Source organism: Sitodiplosis mosellana, unplaced genomic scaffold, assembly GCF_009176505.1.
Source record: "Sitodiplosis mosellana isolate CC-2019 unplaced genomic scaffold, AAFC_SMos_1.0 Smas_scaffold_3, whole genome shotgun sequence".
Lineage (NCBI taxonomy): Eukaryota > Metazoa > Arthropoda > Insecta > Diptera > Cecidomyiidae > Sitodiplosis > Sitodiplosis mosellana.
The window spans coordinates 6257408-6274869 of record NW_022595246.1 but is presented as its reverse complement, the minus strand read 5'-3'; the positions used below and the strand labels follow the sequence as shown (position 1 = coordinate 6274869).

Here is a 17462-nt window from a genome sequence, read left to right as displayed (position 1 = left end):
TTTTGATTTAATTGTTCACTTAAAAATGAATGGTTGCATTAAAACGAAAAAAAAACGGGCACCCACGCTTACACAAAAGCGTAATTCGAAATTGAGTCAGAAAAAAGCAGCAAAATAAGCCCGTCTCGATTTTAGCTGTTTGTAAAAACATTTCGTTTTATTGCTCGAATTTCAAAGCGCCATTCAATTAATTGGAGAAATCTTTGAAACACCGAATTAGCTTAGCCGAATTTTTGGAAATATATCTAATTTCAATACCCATGAAAAATAAAGTCAAAGAAAATAAAAAAGAAGAAACGAAGTTTGGAAGTTCGCATATAGCGAGAGTGGGAGAAGGAGGCAGACCTCCTTCAACGAAACCACTTGAAATATGCGAATGGAAACAAATGAGACGATTCAATTTCACATTCCATTCCATTCGATGGATTTTTTTATGGATAATTACGTATGCGCCTATTTACCCATAAGTCATTTTTACAATGAAACACAACAAGGCTGCTGCTGTTGTTTGCTACAATGCGCATTCATTGTGTGCCACACTCTCCCTTTGCACTCTCTCAAGTACTTGAGCCTTTTGAGAGGATAGAAAAAACACAGAATTTTTCAAGTGTTTTGTGCATTGTGTGTATTGTGACCGAGGATAACACATGTTTAAGACAATTGACAGTTTATTAGAATTTACAAATGAAACAAAGTTCAAGAGGCTATACCGAAAACGCAGCAAATACGAAAATGGGATAAGAGAGAGAGAGAGAGAGACAGAGCGGAATGAGTGTGAGCCAGTACGAGAGTCAGCATTTGTGCTAGTGAATTGTATCAAGAACAATGGCATGAAGAAAAATCGATGTGACAAACAATAAAATTCCAGTTAATCGGTCGGAGAGCCGAGTGGGAGAGGGAGAGAGAGAGAAACGTGTGTTTTTGTGCCAAAACGCCTGAAAATGGTCCATGTTGCACACACATTATTTTTTCCAAAGGACTGAGATTTAAAAAGCCATCACTGGCTTGTGTCTGCGTCTCTGTGAGTTTGTGAAAGTATAACAACAGCAGAGAGCGGAGATTTGCTTGGGATTCATTCCATTCTTGAGTGCATTACGGCGAATGAACAGCAAGAGATGTGCAAAGAAGCCCGAAAAAAACAATTGCTTAAAAACGAAACAAAAATGCGCACCAAATTGAGCAAGAGAGTGTGTGTGTGAGAGAAATACTGAGAGTTGATGGGCCAGGTACCGTTTTTTTAGCTAAACGATTTCGTTTAACACTCATCCTCATCACATGTTTTTTTCCTCTCTCGCTCTCTTCTTCTTCTTCTTCTTCTTCTCAATCGTATTTAAGCATGACGATATAAACAAAGCCATGCGAAGTCGGAAAAGAATATGAATTGTATTGAATAACACAGACGTCGGAAAAAAACGGAGAAAATATTTGAGCTGGAGAAGGATAACAGAAAAGACAGAGGACTAGGGAGAGAGAGAGAGAGAGAGAGAGAGAGAGAGAGAGAGAGAGAGAGAAAGACAAAAAGAATCTCAAGTGGATCCTATTGTCATGGAGGGTGCTTGTTTTTAAACGAATCCTATGCGCTCTCTGTGAATTCAATTAAATCGGTGGTTGACAATGACATACAACGAGAGATAATATACCGGACCAGAGATTCTTCTGCATAAGCCTATCGAGGTGAATGTGGCGTCGTCGTCGTCGTCATTCGAATAAAACAAAAGCCGACTCTTCTGAAGTGCATGACAAAAATATTAATTTTCGATTGTTCCCCATTCCAAGACTGAAAGGTGGTTTTCTTTCTTCGTGGTTATGAATCACATAAATTCCATACAATCCTATGCCGGTCTTTCTATTCCCTTCTTTTTATTTATCGAGAGATATCGAAATAACAACACACCGAATATGATTTTTCATTGTTTGATGTGATTTTCTTTGTATTGTTTGTCAGCCATTTTTCCCTCATTCTGTGTCACATTCAAATGTCGAATTAAAAGGAATACCTTTTGTTTGAATCCGGCACCTTGCCTACGCTGCCATTCAATGAATACATAAACCGTGAGAGAGTGCCTAAAATAAAACGTACCGATTGTAGAATGGAACGAAGAAGAAACAAAATCAAACCGCCACCATTCCGATTCGGGGAAAGATATTAATAAATATTATCATCGTCAACATGGAAGAAAAAAAGGAAAGAGAGGAGGAGGAGGAGGACAAAACAAATGCACGCACACCAGTCTTGACGTCGTTGGTAGTAACCGACCAAAGTGAGAAGATTTTTTTTTTACAATTCTTTTCGAAAACAACGAAAATATAGTTAACAATGAGCAAGCAAACACAATGAGAGTACTTGAAAATGCTTTTGTTCGATTTGATGATGTTTCGCTTGTAAACTGCTTATTATCCTTTTCACAACACACACATACACACACACACAAAATCATCGTTTTTTTTTGCTTTCGGTTTCTCCTTCGTATTTCTATATGTCTATCAAGCTTTACTACGGTTGCCTAAAAAAAATCATAGATGCGGTACTGATGTACGTATGCTTGTGCCTGGCATTACATGTGATGCGCATTTTACGGACTCCTATGACACATATTTTGTTCCCATATTTTTTCTCCGTTTTTCTATCTTCTCTCTATCCCGTGACCTTTTCTCCATATATTCGTCCTTTTTGCATCACATTCGTGTGCAGCACCACCGTTCACCAGTGTGTGTGTGTGTGTGTATATATGTTTCATTTCGTTCTTTGCATAAATGGAAATCGCATTTCATTTCTACACATCTTTCTCAATAGTTTACCAGATTTTTACTACAATCACTTTTAAATGGAACAGGCGTAAGATTCTAAGTATTTTAAGATCTAGTTCACTGTTCTCTTTGATTCAGAAAGAATGAACAAGAATGCCTTTTTGCCAGCCAATTGATCGTCTTATTTGTGTCTCAACTCAAGTGGAGACTTTTTCTGCTCTTGACCAATAAAAACGAAAGAGCGCAAATATTCCAAAGAACAATTGAATATTCATGAGAGCAATTATAATGAGATTAATTTATATTCATTTCAAGTGGTTTTTCGAACAGAATACCCACCCGAGGATGAGATTAATGCGATTTTTGAGATTTGCAGATTACATTCATGGTCTTCTTTCTTTTTTTTCCCGTACATATCTGTCGCTTGTTTTTGTTTTCGAGTACAGATACTTCTACTCTGTTCAACTCCTACTAGTCTATTCTTTTAATTTTTACTGCATCAAAAAAGATTTTCAGCCAAACAAATTATTAAATTGTTATTTTCGATCCAAATAAGATCATTGAAATTCCAACGCATTTTTGACCGTCGTTCGATGATTTTCAATAATACCGACGCCACCATATTATTATGACCTTCTCATGTTCAGAATTAGAAAAATGCTCTCAACCCCCCGAAGCACTTAAACTTTTGGAAAAAATAAAATATTTACCAGTTCAAGTATCTTATTGTTATTCTGTTATCAATAAAACCATCGATTTATTTGAGGAATTCGAAGAAAGTGATTCTCAACACATGAAAAAGGGAAATTTATTGTTTTGTTTTTCTATTTGTTGGTGTTTGTATTATGTGATGTTGTTTTTCTTCTTTTTTTAATCAAAACGGTTCGTTCGAACACAATGGAAAATGTAATTCAAAACGTTTTTTTTTTGGTCGGCGTCAATGGATTCGGTTGTAAATCAATGGCACGATAAAGACAATCGTTTAGCTGAAACTATGATGAGTTTTACTTTTCCGCGCACGTATCACGGAGAAAAGAGACGATGAGGAGAAGAATGGAGAGACGAAATGGAAGACAGATAATGTTTATAGTTAACCTGTCGTTTCATGCCGGAGTTTACTAGATTTCATGTGTCCCATTAACTGGGAAACTTTTTTAACGGTTGAACACGAATACTTGTGAATTGAATTAATTTTTTTTATCATTTCTTTGGAAATAGAATATTTAATCAATTTTCTTTGACGCATTTTCCGTGCACTTGATAAAGAAGTAAAGTAGCTTCATGTGAATCTTTATCCAAGTCACTTTCTTTCCATTGACTATCCAATTTCTTTGGAAAATGTGATTCTACTTTTTTTTCTTCATTCCATTGACTATCAGGTCCTGTCTAAATAAGAACGGTTTCATGTCATTTAAAATACATGAAATCACTTTGAAAATGATTCAATTTTAATGAACCAACGTAATTAATCGCTTATGAATTGTGATATGCACGCAATCTAAACGACAAACATGCAAAGTGCTATTGACGATTTGAAAGAAGTCATTTTTCACTGTATATTACTCAGACAACTACATTAAATTGGTACAAATTCCGCATTTGTTTCAATTATGGAGCAATGAATAATATTCTCAAATTCATAAGAAATCATCGATATTTTCATCGACATTTCTAATATGGTTCACTCTAAATTTACTCAAACGGTTCCATTTTCAATGAATAATTTCTTAATGAGTCATATAAAACAGAATTGAATTTAAGAAAACATAAGAATAAAAAGGAGATCTCGTACCATGTCTATGACCGATTAAGATTGACTTCGAAGATATTTTTTTTCTTCTCATTTTATTTCTGTGTAAACGTTATTGAACCTGTTTCGGTTCACTGCACGTGATTAGGATTTCCATGTAGCGGGGCTAGTGAAGCTATTTTTTCGAATTGTAAATTTATACGAATGTTACCTGCAGACTCAAAACATAATGGACCCTCAACAAATGCAGTGAATGAAAGGAATGTGTTTACAAGCATATTTCTGGGAAATCAACAAAAGATCAAATTTCCAACATTTTATTATCAAAGCGCTAGACTTCTATGGAAAGGTACACAACTCAATGGTAGCTTTGTTGTGAATCACAACATTATATAAATTCAAGTTTCAATTGGATTGGCTTTTCAAATGATTCATTCGCCAGACCATGTGCAATTTTTTTTCTCTTGTCAGAGCCAAAAAAAAAAAACAGTTCTTGAAAATACTCAACGTAAAAATGGAAAAGTAGCAAATTACCATAATGGAAATGGTACATGGAGTACATGGAAATGAAGAGACAGTCATAAATTTCCAATGAATGAATAAGAGCATGCAAATAATTCGAGGCTATAATTTTTCCAGATTGTTAGACGTGGATGTTTTTACCTCAAACAATTTATTTTTGCTCCAAAAATTGTTCATTTCGAAGAATTTTGCTTCTCGACGATTTTTTCGACGAATTTTTTTTTTTTCATATATTAAAACAAATATTCTCGAACAAACACGTTCTCATGTAAAAATAAGTTTAAACGTAATCAAAAGCAGCATTTGTTTTCGAAGTAAATGCACCGTAACAGACATCAACAAAAGTGCGTGTACATCGCTGCGAGCACGAAAAGTCGAAAAAAAAGTAATTGATACGAAGGAAAGCAACAACAAGTGTCGGTGAATGCGGTGTGTGTCTGTGTGTTTTCGGGGAAGTATGTGAACGGCATACGGAAATAATTGCGTTGAATGATTTGTTTACATGTGATGTCAAATCAGCTGATCGCCACTTTGACAGCATTTTATCCACATTCCGTTTGCCGCCTTCAATTCCGTTTATCTCATGCGTTAAATTCCAACGCAGACCAACGCATGGCAGCGCGTTGCGTTTGCCGACGTATGTGAATTGTTTACGTTTTCGTTTGACGGTTTACGTGCCAGCTCACCGTTTGCTCAAGTAATTTGCAAATGTCAAGCATGAAATGAGCAGATTTGTTTAGTATTTGATGTGTAAGACGTGTATCACAATAAAAATCATTGAATCGAGTGTAATCGAGTGGAAATATAAATTCGAAACCAGTGAATTTAGTTTGTGTATTTTCCAGTGCATATTGATAAATCGAAATTACGTCGTGATATTTATTATTTTCGTTTTATACCATACAAATTTGCAAACACAATGGAAGGGGGCTACGAAGCATCAAATACAGTCGGAAATCAGAGTGTGGACAATCCAGAGCAATCGCATCAACAGGAAATACCAAATTCGGAACAAATTTATCAACAACCGCAACATTCACAACATCCCATGCAAAATCAATCGGGTGGCGATAGGCCAAAGGAAATTCCAGCAGCAAAAGTACACAAAATAATTCAATATATGTGTATATCTAGAACTAGTGCACACATTTACACACAGCCTACGTTAATGTATTCAAATGAATTGTTCACTTTTTTTTGTTCTTCGTTCTTCATTTTCTGCGTAATGTTTACCCGTACTACGTGGTCTTTACTCAACGGCTGCTCTATTTTTAATGCACATTACACGATATCATTTCTTATCGCTTCGTTTGTTCGGCCGTTTGTGTTGTTATCTTCAATTGTTCAATTGTGCCAAAACATTTGTGTACATGAAACGCTGTTTATCCAAATATTTGACTTATCGGAATTATTTTCACTTTTTGTTAGGTACGTTCTTCGTTGGCCGAACTGGAATTACAAGCATCACAGGCGTTACAGCGATTGGAAACGATTAAAATCAGCTCAAATCCCGAAGTTCAGCCTGTTTTACAAGCAAGCACCTCATCAACGACTGGGTTACTAGCAAATGATCGCTATGCACCCACCGATGTTCTATCCTTTCTGGAAAGTATCATCATCGCCAACTCGACCGATTCGGATGATAATGATGACGGTGATTTGGCCGAATCAGAGTATTTGTTGCCGGCACTCAATGAAGTTTCACATTTGGCACTCATTTCACACAGTATCATCGCTTATTTAAGCCACTTGGACTATCGCAAACTCACTAAAATCACAGCAAAAATATCTGGAGACACAAATCGGTGGCTAGCACATTTGTTTCGCTTTATCGATGCAAACGCTAGCTATCACACTGACAGTACTGAAGCAATTTTACGAGCTGTTAGGTACAAAGCATTGTTTGAATTGAAGTGTAGTTGTTTTTAACCGGTTGATTTTTGTGTTTCTAAACTATGTGTTTTATTTCTTTTCAACCATAGGCTGGCGATTGTAAGCCGATGCCCAGGCTATCTTGAGGGTGGTGTACCAGCACTCGCTAATCCATGTCTTTACATCTGTGAAAATAGTTCACAAATTGCCTTGCAGTACGCTTGTCGTCAATTGGGCCTTCCCGTCAATTGTATTCGTCTGGTTCCGGCTAACACTTCTTTCAGTAAGTTTTTCGTATCAAAAGAACCAAAAACCTCAAACAGAAAATTTCTATCAAATTGGTCGTTCAATATATTCGATTCACACTATCATCAATAGAATTGAAACGTCATGTAATCATGAATTCTTTTTTTAAACTGTAGCCTCCTTTGGAACGATGGATATTTCAGCATTGCAGAAATTGGTGGCTAGCGACATTGCTATGAATCGTACGCCTTTGTTTGTGATTGGAGATGTTGGTGCTTCGATTTGCGGCCAAATTGACAATATTCAACGCTTGCAAGAAGTCTGTCGAACACATTCGATTTGGTTGCATTGTCGTGGGCACAGTTTAGCCTCGCTGGCTATTACTCAAGGCACAATGCAAACCGATGGCCAAAATATTCAACCAATTGCCGATTCAATGTCATTGAATCTAGGAAGTTGGTTAGCTTTGCCCAATCTTCCAGTTGTGGTAATGAGCCTTCTTCTTTTTTGTTGACTTTTCATTCACATTCAATATCTTCTGTCATCATAAAAATGTAATTTTTACCGTCACTTTCAGTTGTTGCATCGTCAAATTGAAAACGCTGCACTAAATGTCATTGATGCCGATCCAGTACTCTCGAGGCGCCTAACATCTCTGTCGCTTTGGACAAGTTTGCAGTCATTCGGTCGTGATGCGATCGCCGGCCGTATTTCGATCGCATTCGATTGCTGTCGCATGGTCTATGAAATCGTTTCAAAATGCCAAGGATTGCGTGTATTGGTCAGTTTGAAATATATCCGAAATATTGATTGCGATTTACCAGTCATTGGATTAATAATTAAATTTGAATGTTCTCTTTCAACAGAGTAAAGCTCCAGGTGGCGGAACGAATTTGCCAATTTCCGACTTGATTTATAAGCCGTTGAATATATCTGTAAGTTGGACAGTGCAAATTTCGAGTAGAGCGACCTTTGTGTACTATTTCAATTGCTCTCTCTATCCCAATAGTTGCTGTTTGAGCATGCTGTTCCAGTGGTCGTGTTTCAATTCGACGGCAGTTCGCGTGGCATAATGCCTGAGCAAACGAGCGTTTCAGAAAATGCCGAATCAAAAGCATCAAATGCACAACCATCCGTTCAAGATGCTGCTGCAACCAATGCATCGGCTGCACCAAGCTCAGAAGCACCGGTCGATCCGACGCAACAGCTGATGATAAATAAATCTATTGAGAAAGTGTCCAATTTCGTATATTTCGATAAATTGAATTCATGGCTTGGTCAGAATTTGCAACGTGATTGTCCAGAAATTTCGCTTGAAATTCGTGAGCATCCAATTCATGGCACTTGCATCAGATTCTGTCCACTGGAATTGGGCTTAGCCGATACCGTACCATCCATAGAACAGCTTGAAGCCTTGGAAGACTCTTTGGATAATCAAATCGATATTTTGCGTGCAACTGTTAAGCATAAGGCAACTCTGAATCGTTTGGTTGAACAGAGTACGGTTCTTCGTTTGGTTCCATTGTACGATTGGGCCGGTTTGGGAGGCGTTCGCTTTGTTCCCGAAGGATGGGAAACTTGGCTCACTGATCAAGCCAAAACCGAACTAAACAAATTGAATGCCGATTTAGTCGATGCGCTGCGCGCTACTGACAATGCCTTTTCTTTGGGTGAAGGGTCGGATGGTTTGATTTGTGTGAAATTCGGAATGGTGACTGATGACACAGATGTCGAAGAGCTACTTGATTTGGTCATAAGCGTCGGTAGGAGCGTGCAAGAGAATTCGAGAGTTCTTGATACAATGTCTGAGATCGTTAAGAAGGTAGCAATTCGATTATGATTCGGAATTACATCAATGCAACAGAGAAAATTTGCTGATATCTATGTATTTACAGGGAATTGAGGCAGCAACTGCTGATTTGCAGAGGGAATCCGATGAAAAACTATGGTCTGATGGAATTTTAAGACACGTTCCAGTTGTTGGATCGGTTGTAAACTGGTGGTCACCACCGGCTAAGGAAAGCGGCATTAAGGGTCGCAGTTTGAATTTGACACAGGGCGTTGTTGAGAGTACGGAGAATATTTACAAGTAAGAAATCATTTTTTTATCATTCATGGAAGTCATTTCAGCTTATGACTTCAAGTACATTACTTCAACAAACCATTGTTTTTCCTTCTTTTAAATGTTATTCCTTTCATTCCATACAGATATCATATGCAGCTGTCGAACGATGGAAATCCACAGATTCAGGGTACAACCAAAATTGCGCCACAGCCAATGGTACAAACATCAGTGAGTTCGGGACATTCAAGACAAAGCAGCGCCACTTCGACCACAACTCATTACGATCAACCGAATGCATCGAATGATTTAGCATCAAATAGACAAGCAAATGCCCAATAATTTGCAGTATTTAATTTAAAGCGAAATATTTTGCGATAGGACTGTAGATGATTAGTTGTTGATTTGTATTAAACACAAAAAAGAAACGTCGAACTTCATTGATTGAACATTATATTTATTAAGGGCTTACAAAATTTATTTAATCAAACTTTTCATTGATTTTCAATACCGATATCGCACATTACTTGACACGTTATGTGCATGTGCATGGCGTTAAAATCCACCTTCTCCCCCAAATGCATGCATTCCCGTTAAATTATACAAACAACTATGAATAAATTCATTTTGGAAAGTAATTTAAAATAAAGCGTTCATTCAATCCATTTGATTCTTAACGCATTTTCAAATTTGCAGCATAAACAGGTTCGTTGTGAGTAGACGATTTGAGTGATGAGCAGATTTGCACATTCGATCATACGACGCATTTCAATGTCTGTTGTAATAAATGAATAGTTTTTAACGAAAGGGGGATATTTTGCATAATGATCCGATATTTTTGGAACCTGTAGAATTGCCTTGATTGCTTTTGATCTAAATCGATTAATTTGGAGAGAGCATTTCACTACTCACACTCCAAACTGTCAAATTGGATGACAGATGAATTTGGCGCTAGAACATAACCACTTGTTCGCAAGCTTGTGTTAGCTCACAGGTGAACCGAACTGATTTGTGCATTGTTAATTCGTTTGGATAGATTAAACGGGATAAATGTAAGTATTTTATTAAATGTAATGTGTGAATAGTACCAAAAATCAGTCGGATCAACGAAATTCATTCGATATTTATCAAATCAACAGCAACAGCAACAGGAACACCATGGCAAATGCAAACAAAGAGCCGACTGTATCGTACGTCAAATTCCAGTTTGATGTACCAAAGGTTAGTGCATTGGATAAATGTTTTTCACCCGAATTCGTCGTCCGAGGAACACCATGGAAAGTTGGAATTTACAAAAGCCGCTATAGCAGTGAAAATTGGCTTGCCGTTTCGTTAATCTGCGCCAACACACACAACTCCCCAGATTGGTCACACATTGCGTACGCATCAATCGAATTGCTTTCGTTCGGTGGCAAGCAAAATGCACGCAAAATGTACACGTCACCGTTTGTTTTTAATCACAACGAAACTGAATGGGATCGCTGGCTACTGAAATGGAGTGATTTACTTGATGTGGCAAAGCAATACGTGAGCAATGACACAATCAGTGTCAAAATCGAAATAATCGTCGCCGATCCGAATGATGCGAACAAAAGCCAATTGGTTTTCGAGGATATTGGTGCAAGTGGTGCTGAACGGCGATCCATGAAGTGCCAATTGACCATCACAAATGCCGACAGCTTGTTGGCAGTTCGTTCACCACAAATTACATTCCAAAATGCACCGTGGTTCTTGGTTGTGTTCAAAGACCATAAGAATGAATACGGTATTCGTTTGGAATGCAGAAATCTCGAACATCCCGAATTTACAGCTGATGTCAAAATGTCGGTCAAGTTGTTAGCTGGAATCGGAGGGAAGTCAATCGAGCAAACCAAGACGAAAAAATTCAAGTTCAATCAAAATTTGGCCATAAAATCATTTGCATCACAGGTTGATGTGTTCAATCGACAAAAGGGGCTTAACAAGGGAAAAGCGATTGTGATTGAGGTTGTACTAGAGCCAAATCAATCATTGTGTGGTGTTGACACAAATGCAAATAACGTACCAACCCAACGATTTGAATTGGAATGCGCTATTTGCTTGCAACGTTTCCAGGGTCAAGATGTCTCATTCACACCGTGCGGTCATCTTTTCTGCGAGGAATGCATCAAAAACACCGTCAAGCTCCGTAAAACATGCCCAGTGTGTAGAACCCGCGTCACCATGAACCAAGTGAAACGGGCCCATTTGCCATAGTGAGTTTTGCCATTGAATTCAAAATATTAAACCAACTAATCTATCTGTGTTATCTGCTTGACTTTATAGCTCAAACTAAGCGAAACAATTCACATGATCCAACCGTTCCCATCAATGATCGGCCAGAGCCAACAATGATGATCCAGCTGCTAGAAGCGAAAATTGGCTAGAGCCATTAGCATTGCATGCATCAAACCATGTTAATCGCAACATAACCATACATTTTATCATTACCGTCATGTGTCATGCGAAACATCACAGTTTTTATACGTATTCTGTTCGTTGCTAGTCAACATTGTTATTTAAATTTATGAGAAGATTGTGTAAAAAAGGCAATTTGGATATAAGTGAAGAATACTTTAAGGTACAAATACAACATTTTTATCAGTGACTAGAGTCAAAGATCGTCAATTTTCATGAGACTAGAGTAACAAATATATTCGGATGCACATATCTTAGTGTTTTAGTTGGATATTAAAAAAATTCCTCAGAACTTTAAACATATTCTTCATCTGTATGACAATAAAAAAAGATTTAAATTCAAACGACATCTGATGATATACTAATAATCGGACACTTTCAATTCTAAATAGTTTGCTTCAATTTGACATCGTTTTGCTCACAACTGTTATTAACAGGTTCATTTGTTAGCATTAAACGAATAATCCAAATGAAAATTATGTAAGTATCTGGAAGAATACATCAAGGCAACGAGCATGTTTGGAAATGGTTACACAATTTCTGAACTGTGTTCAACAGATTTGAATTTTTTTTCGAATTATGGTTAATCAGCCGATTAAAAGTAAATACAGCAATTTACTTCTATTAGTTCCAATAAACATTATTACCTGCTGGAATGGTTTTAAGCCATCCCCTACAAAAGGGTTACAGGTACACAGATAAAAATTGGAATTAATGGAGATTAAGAGTTATCTGTGATATTTGGTGCACTCATTTCTCTAGAGAAGACTACAACAGTTTGGGCTATGCCTTACCCGATATCACTATATATATCGAACAATTTAGGCCAAGTCTTCATTCGTGCATCTTAAGTTTAGAACGATACAGTCTCGTTGTGTATTTGAGACATCATCAAGTTTCCTTTGCTCCTTAGTCAGAGTGTGGAAAAGGGAATTTCAACGAAGTTACATTTGCAGTGGTTTTGATACGAATTGTCACGATTGTTCAACTATCTCAAAGCGGAAAGTGAATGTTCAAAGCAATTCCATAGTACAACGAAACTATTCGGCTTTTTTTGTGCGTTTAAATTACATATTTTCAATTTAGAAATTCACAATTATTTTTCATTTATATATTGAACAAATATTTCATTGTTATTTCAGTTCGTGCTAACTGAATTGTACAGCGAATTTGTTTCAATGGTGATGAACTTCACGATGATATTCAAAATATGATCGCCGATTATTGTGGAAGAACGTTGAGAACAATTAAAATTTATTCATACAATGCGATCAATTTCAACACCCGATCCCCATTTCAAGAGTTATCCGAACTAGAAATATTGTATGCAAACGTTCACAATTTTGAGTGTACGTCGCAACTGGGGAGATTGGTGATATCGGGAAACATCAAAGAAGTCGACTGGATCATTCAACCATTTCCGCAATTTAGAATTGTCACATTCCGTTACGTCCATCAATTGCGATTTGATCAGGCCGTTGAATTCTTGAAATTAAATCCACAACTGAAAAGCCTTTGCATACGTTTGTGTAATCAAATAACACCACACATTTACGAAAACATCGCCAATCTGACACCAAACCTGGAAAAGCTGTTCGTGCACTTGCATAACTCATCACCCAGTTTAAATGAACACCTGCTGCACATAAGCAAATTGCGGAACCTCAAGTCTTTGGCTATTTCCACGCGAAGAGATATTATTCCAGTGGGTAGATTAATAGATTCGCTCATTGAAAATAAAGTTCCAATAAAAGTTTTGGGAATTTTGAATGATTATACGCATTTCTCCACATCCAGTCTGAATATATCGGAGTTGAAACAACTGAAAAAACTGTATATTACACAAATGTCAGATGAAACACTCTTAGAATATGTTAAACATTTACCGGCTTTGGAAGAAATGGTCTGTGTGAAACAGGACAATATTAGGAGTATTAGCCCAAAAATAACTTTAGCTGGTATCAAAAAAGCCCTGAAGTATGTTGAAAACTTATCGGCTCTTTCAGTCGATACGAAAGATATGGCAATAGCCTCGGATGACTTCAAATCGGTTTTAAGTTTAGCTAAGCTGAGTTGTGTTAAAGTGACAATCGTCATTGAAAACGATACAATCTACTAGAAGCAAATCGTAAATGGCTTGATGTTAGTTTCAGAATTTTTTTTCAGCATATTTAGGACGCGAAGATTGGCTCTAATAAATATGCTACTCGGTGAAATAATAAGTATGGTCTTAAACCCTCTCAGCAACGTTGTGTTGAAGCAACAATTAGAATTGAAAACGGTGCAGCTAATGTTCTAGATGACCTTACTATTTTCAAGCTTAAACTAATGATGATTAACAGAGAGAAGATAATTTCATAAGTTCATATAAATTCACGAAAGAAACTCCTATTCAATATCAATAGCGCAAAGACAAATCAGATAGGAATCCTAAATTCAATAAAAAAAAATCTATCAATTGTAAAGTGACATAAATGAAAAAAGAAATTGTAATTGTATGTATTTGTCAGGGTATAAATAGTTGGAAATTCTATCAATAAAACGAAAATATTGTTCGATTCGAATCTGCTCTCAAGTCATTATCTCAAACCAGATGGCAGTTGATTTTTGCCGGTTCATCACATAATCGAATAGCAATTGACGTTATCACTAATGAAATGTCTAAATCATTATAAATCGTCATATTTCCTTTTTGAATGATAACACGATTCCCGTGTTTTATTTTCATATTGAATAATTCGGCTTAGATCTACACAGCATAATCCAACATAAAAATGTTCATTTCAAAAGAGAAACAAAATCGCTGCGGCGTTAGTTTGAAACACTCGCCGGTTCAAATGTTCAATGGGCTATCAAAACATTGACCTGTCAAATCGTTGACAGTTTGCATCGGAGATTTACCACTTGTTTGCACACACTCATCGTTCTTATTCGCACTGAAAGAGTCGCATTGAGTTGCGCATTGAGTCCAACACATCATCCAATCGGATTAAATTCAGCGGAAAAAAGTAAGATATTATTTATTTTCCACAATTAAATATTCAAAAAAAAAAGTTCATATAAAAAAACTGTGTTCGATTATTTGCTTTTTCATTTACAAATCATCAAGGCAAGTAGAATACCAGCGCGATGAGAGTGCATCAAAACCATTTTCTGTTGGATATACCGAATGTCAGTGCGTTGAAAGCAATTTGTTCGCGTGAGTTGTATGTTCATGACATCCCATGGACGGTGTACGTTCGCAAGGAAGAGGTAAAGGGAGAAAAATGGCTTGGAGTTTATTTGCGTTGTGCAAAGAGAGACACATCATCGAAATGGTCAATTGTTGCTTCACCAACATTTAAACTGGTGTCATTCATAGACAATGTGAATCCGATTGAAATACCTTTGGTGCCGTACGTTTTTGATTGTAGACGAATGGATCATGGCATACGAATGCTTCGATGGAACGATTTGTTAAATATCAACAGCGGTTACATGATCAATGATACGATATTTTTGGAGGTTAAAATCACGATGGCTGGTCGAAATAACCCGAACAAGAGTGAGTTGATTTTCGAGGAAATAGGCAAAAGTTGCGAAGAAGGTTACCGTACGAAATTCCGTTTGACAGTTACCAATATCGAACATCTGATGGCCGTTCGTACGCCGGAATTCATGTTGCGCAACACACTTTGGCACGTCATAATCAACAAGTATCCGACGAATGGACTCGCACTCATTTTGGAGGAGTGTATGGCAAAAAAGAATTCAAGAGAATTCCCATGTAAAGTGAACATTTTGGCCAAATTGATGAACATTGGAAAGCCAATTGAAGAGATTCAATCGAAAGAGATGCGGTACCTCGACAGATTCACCGTTTTACTTGCATCATGGAACGATTTGCTAACACCTGAGAATGGTTTCGTCAGAAATAATTCAATTGTTATCGAGGTGGAAATCAGCGCTGAAACACCCAAAAGTATTTATACAATGGACAGAAAACGTAAAGCAATATCGAAACCGAATGGAGGGAAGCTCCTAAAATTGGAATGCACAATTTGTTTGGATAGTTTTGGTGAACAGGAATTATCTTTCACCCCGTGCGGCCATATGTTTTGTTCGAAATGTATCCAACGGTCAGTCCAATGTCAAAATTTGTGCCCCTTATGCAATGGTTCGGTTTCATTGGCTCAACTCAAACGAGCTTACTTGCCACGGTGAGTTGAATTCATTTAACTCAATTATTCGATTGAAATTTAATTCGTTTTTATTACATTGCTTTGTTTATTCAGTGCGAAGAAAGCGTAAGACGAAAGGGATTCCAGCTGATATTCAGATGCATTGATCGATATTCACAGCCACAACACCAATCATTACATTTCATTGAGATTATTTTGCGTAGCGAAAAGACTATGCAAAGAAGATTTTTATGTTTAAGAAAAGCGTATTTATTCATTTAATACCAAACTTCTGAAAAATGAAACCATCTAAAATTAATCCGTAATCCGTGATTACTTTTTTGAAATTTCCTTAAAAATGGAAAATATAATAAAACTAGAAACTCAATACGAATTTAGTTTTCGTACAATTTTTCTATGGATGTTTTTTTTTGTACTTTTATTTTTCCGCAACCATTTTCAATAGCTTATTCATCAACTAGTCGTGGCTCAAAAGAGAAACTATTTTATGGTTATTGTCTGTTTATTAATATCTAGGGTCGAATTGATTCGATGATTCGATACACTTTCATGGCCAAGTATAAATCACACTTGAACTTTAGTTGAGCTTCTTTTTTCATAAATCAATCTGTAGTTGAAATGGGAACAATTGGTTTATTATCAAGACCACATCGGGATAATCACAAGCCTCAATATTTCAGATGACATACCAATCAGACATTTTCAATTCTAGACAATTTAATTCAATTTGATATCTTACAGCTTCTATCGACAGATGCACTTGTAGGCATTGATCGATTTACGCAGATAAAATGTTCTGAAATTCTGTGTGAACCAGTCCAGTTTTATTTAGTACATATCAAGGAACGTCTTTTGGCTACTAAAATTGAATTTTGACGAATTATGTTAGTACAAAAACTCTGAACTTGGGCTGAGTGGTTATTGTTAACAGGTTTTTGTGCCGTTCTCGGAATTGGTTGGAGCTATTGGAATGATAAATGGCTCAATTTGAAGGTAATTGCAATTGCTTTCAATCCCGCCTGAACGATTTGTGATATTTGATCAAAAATCAAAAACAATTCCATTTTATTTTCATTCATTCAAATATATTTTAATCAGAGCTAGCGTCAATCGTTCAACATCTCTAATGTTCACTCAAGCCGTAATTGATGTAAAAAAATTTACATCGAACCATTTACAATTTGCTTTCGGGAAGACATTTGGAACCGTTTCCTAAACGGAATTAAACGTTTTAAATTTTTATTTTTACTTCAACACGACGTTGCTGAGCTACATTCAAGCTCTGTTTCTCAGCTTTGAAATAAATGATCTGTGTTGCGACGAAAATATCTATAACAAAAGTCAAGTGAGCCCTGCAATATGATGAATAGTTGACGGTTCTCAATTTAGAAACAAGAGATATCGCTATATATTCGTATAACTTGCATCGTTATTGAATGTAGCTCAGCAACGTCGTGTTGAAGTAAAAATAAAAATTTAAAACGTTTAATTCCGTTTAGAACACGGTTCCAAATGTCTTCCGGAAACCAAATTGTAAATGGTTCGATGTAATTTTTCTTACATATATTACATCTTGGGTGGACATAAGAGATGTTGAACGTTTGACGCTAGCTCTGATTAAAATATATTTGAATGAATAAAAATA

The 17462-nt window shown here is 36.6% G+C and overlaps 3 protein-coding genes across 4 annotated transcripts; all 3 read left to right on the top strand.

Moving 5' to 3' along the window:
• The first annotated feature begins 5656 nt into the window (after positions 1 to 5656).
• On the top strand, positions 5657 to 9849 carry LOC129565783 (pyridoxal-dependent decarboxylase domain-containing protein 1). Its single transcript, XM_055441000.1, has 9 exons — positions 5657 to 6119; positions 6449 to 6909; positions 7003 to 7175; positions 7315 to 7625; positions 7716 to 7919; positions 8005 to 8073; positions 8148 to 8960; positions 9034 to 9227; positions 9347 to 9849. Exons 1-9 carry the CDS (start codon positions 5940 to 5942, stop codon positions 9540 to 9542), a joined length of 2601 nt encoding a protein of 866 aa, XP_055296975.1. The 5' UTR covers positions 5657 to 5939; the 3' UTR covers positions 9543 to 9849.
• Positions 9850 to 9940: 91 nt separating this feature from the next.
• LOC129565790 (uncharacterized) lies at positions 9941 to 12004 on the top strand. 2 transcript variants are annotated; one of them, XM_055441013.1, is made up of 3 exons: positions 9941 to 10252; positions 10340 to 11434; positions 11505 to 12004. In XM_055441013.1, exons 2-3 carry the CDS (start codon positions 10359 to 10361, stop codon positions 11512 to 11514), a joined length of 1086 nt encoding a protein of 361 aa, XP_055296988.1. In that variant the 5' UTR covers positions 9941 to 10252; positions 10340 to 10358; the 3' UTR covers positions 11515 to 12004. The 2 variants fall into 2 exon arrangements, with proteins under 2 accessions (XP_055296988.1, XP_055296989.1); XM_055441014.1 differs by lacking the exon at positions 9941 to 10252 and having other exon boundaries at positions 10336 to 11434.
• Positions 12005 to 14522: 2518 nt separating this feature from the next.
• LOC129565792 (uncharacterized) lies at positions 14523 to 16206 on the top strand. The gene is made up of 3 exons (XM_055441016.1): positions 14523 to 14644; positions 14746 to 15835; positions 15911 to 16206. Exons 2-3 carry the CDS (start codon positions 14766 to 14768, stop codon positions 15924 to 15926), a joined length of 1086 nt encoding a protein of 361 aa, XP_055296991.1. The 5' UTR covers positions 14523 to 14644; positions 14746 to 14765; the 3' UTR covers positions 15927 to 16206.
• Positions 16207 to 17462: the final 1256 nt, after the last annotated feature.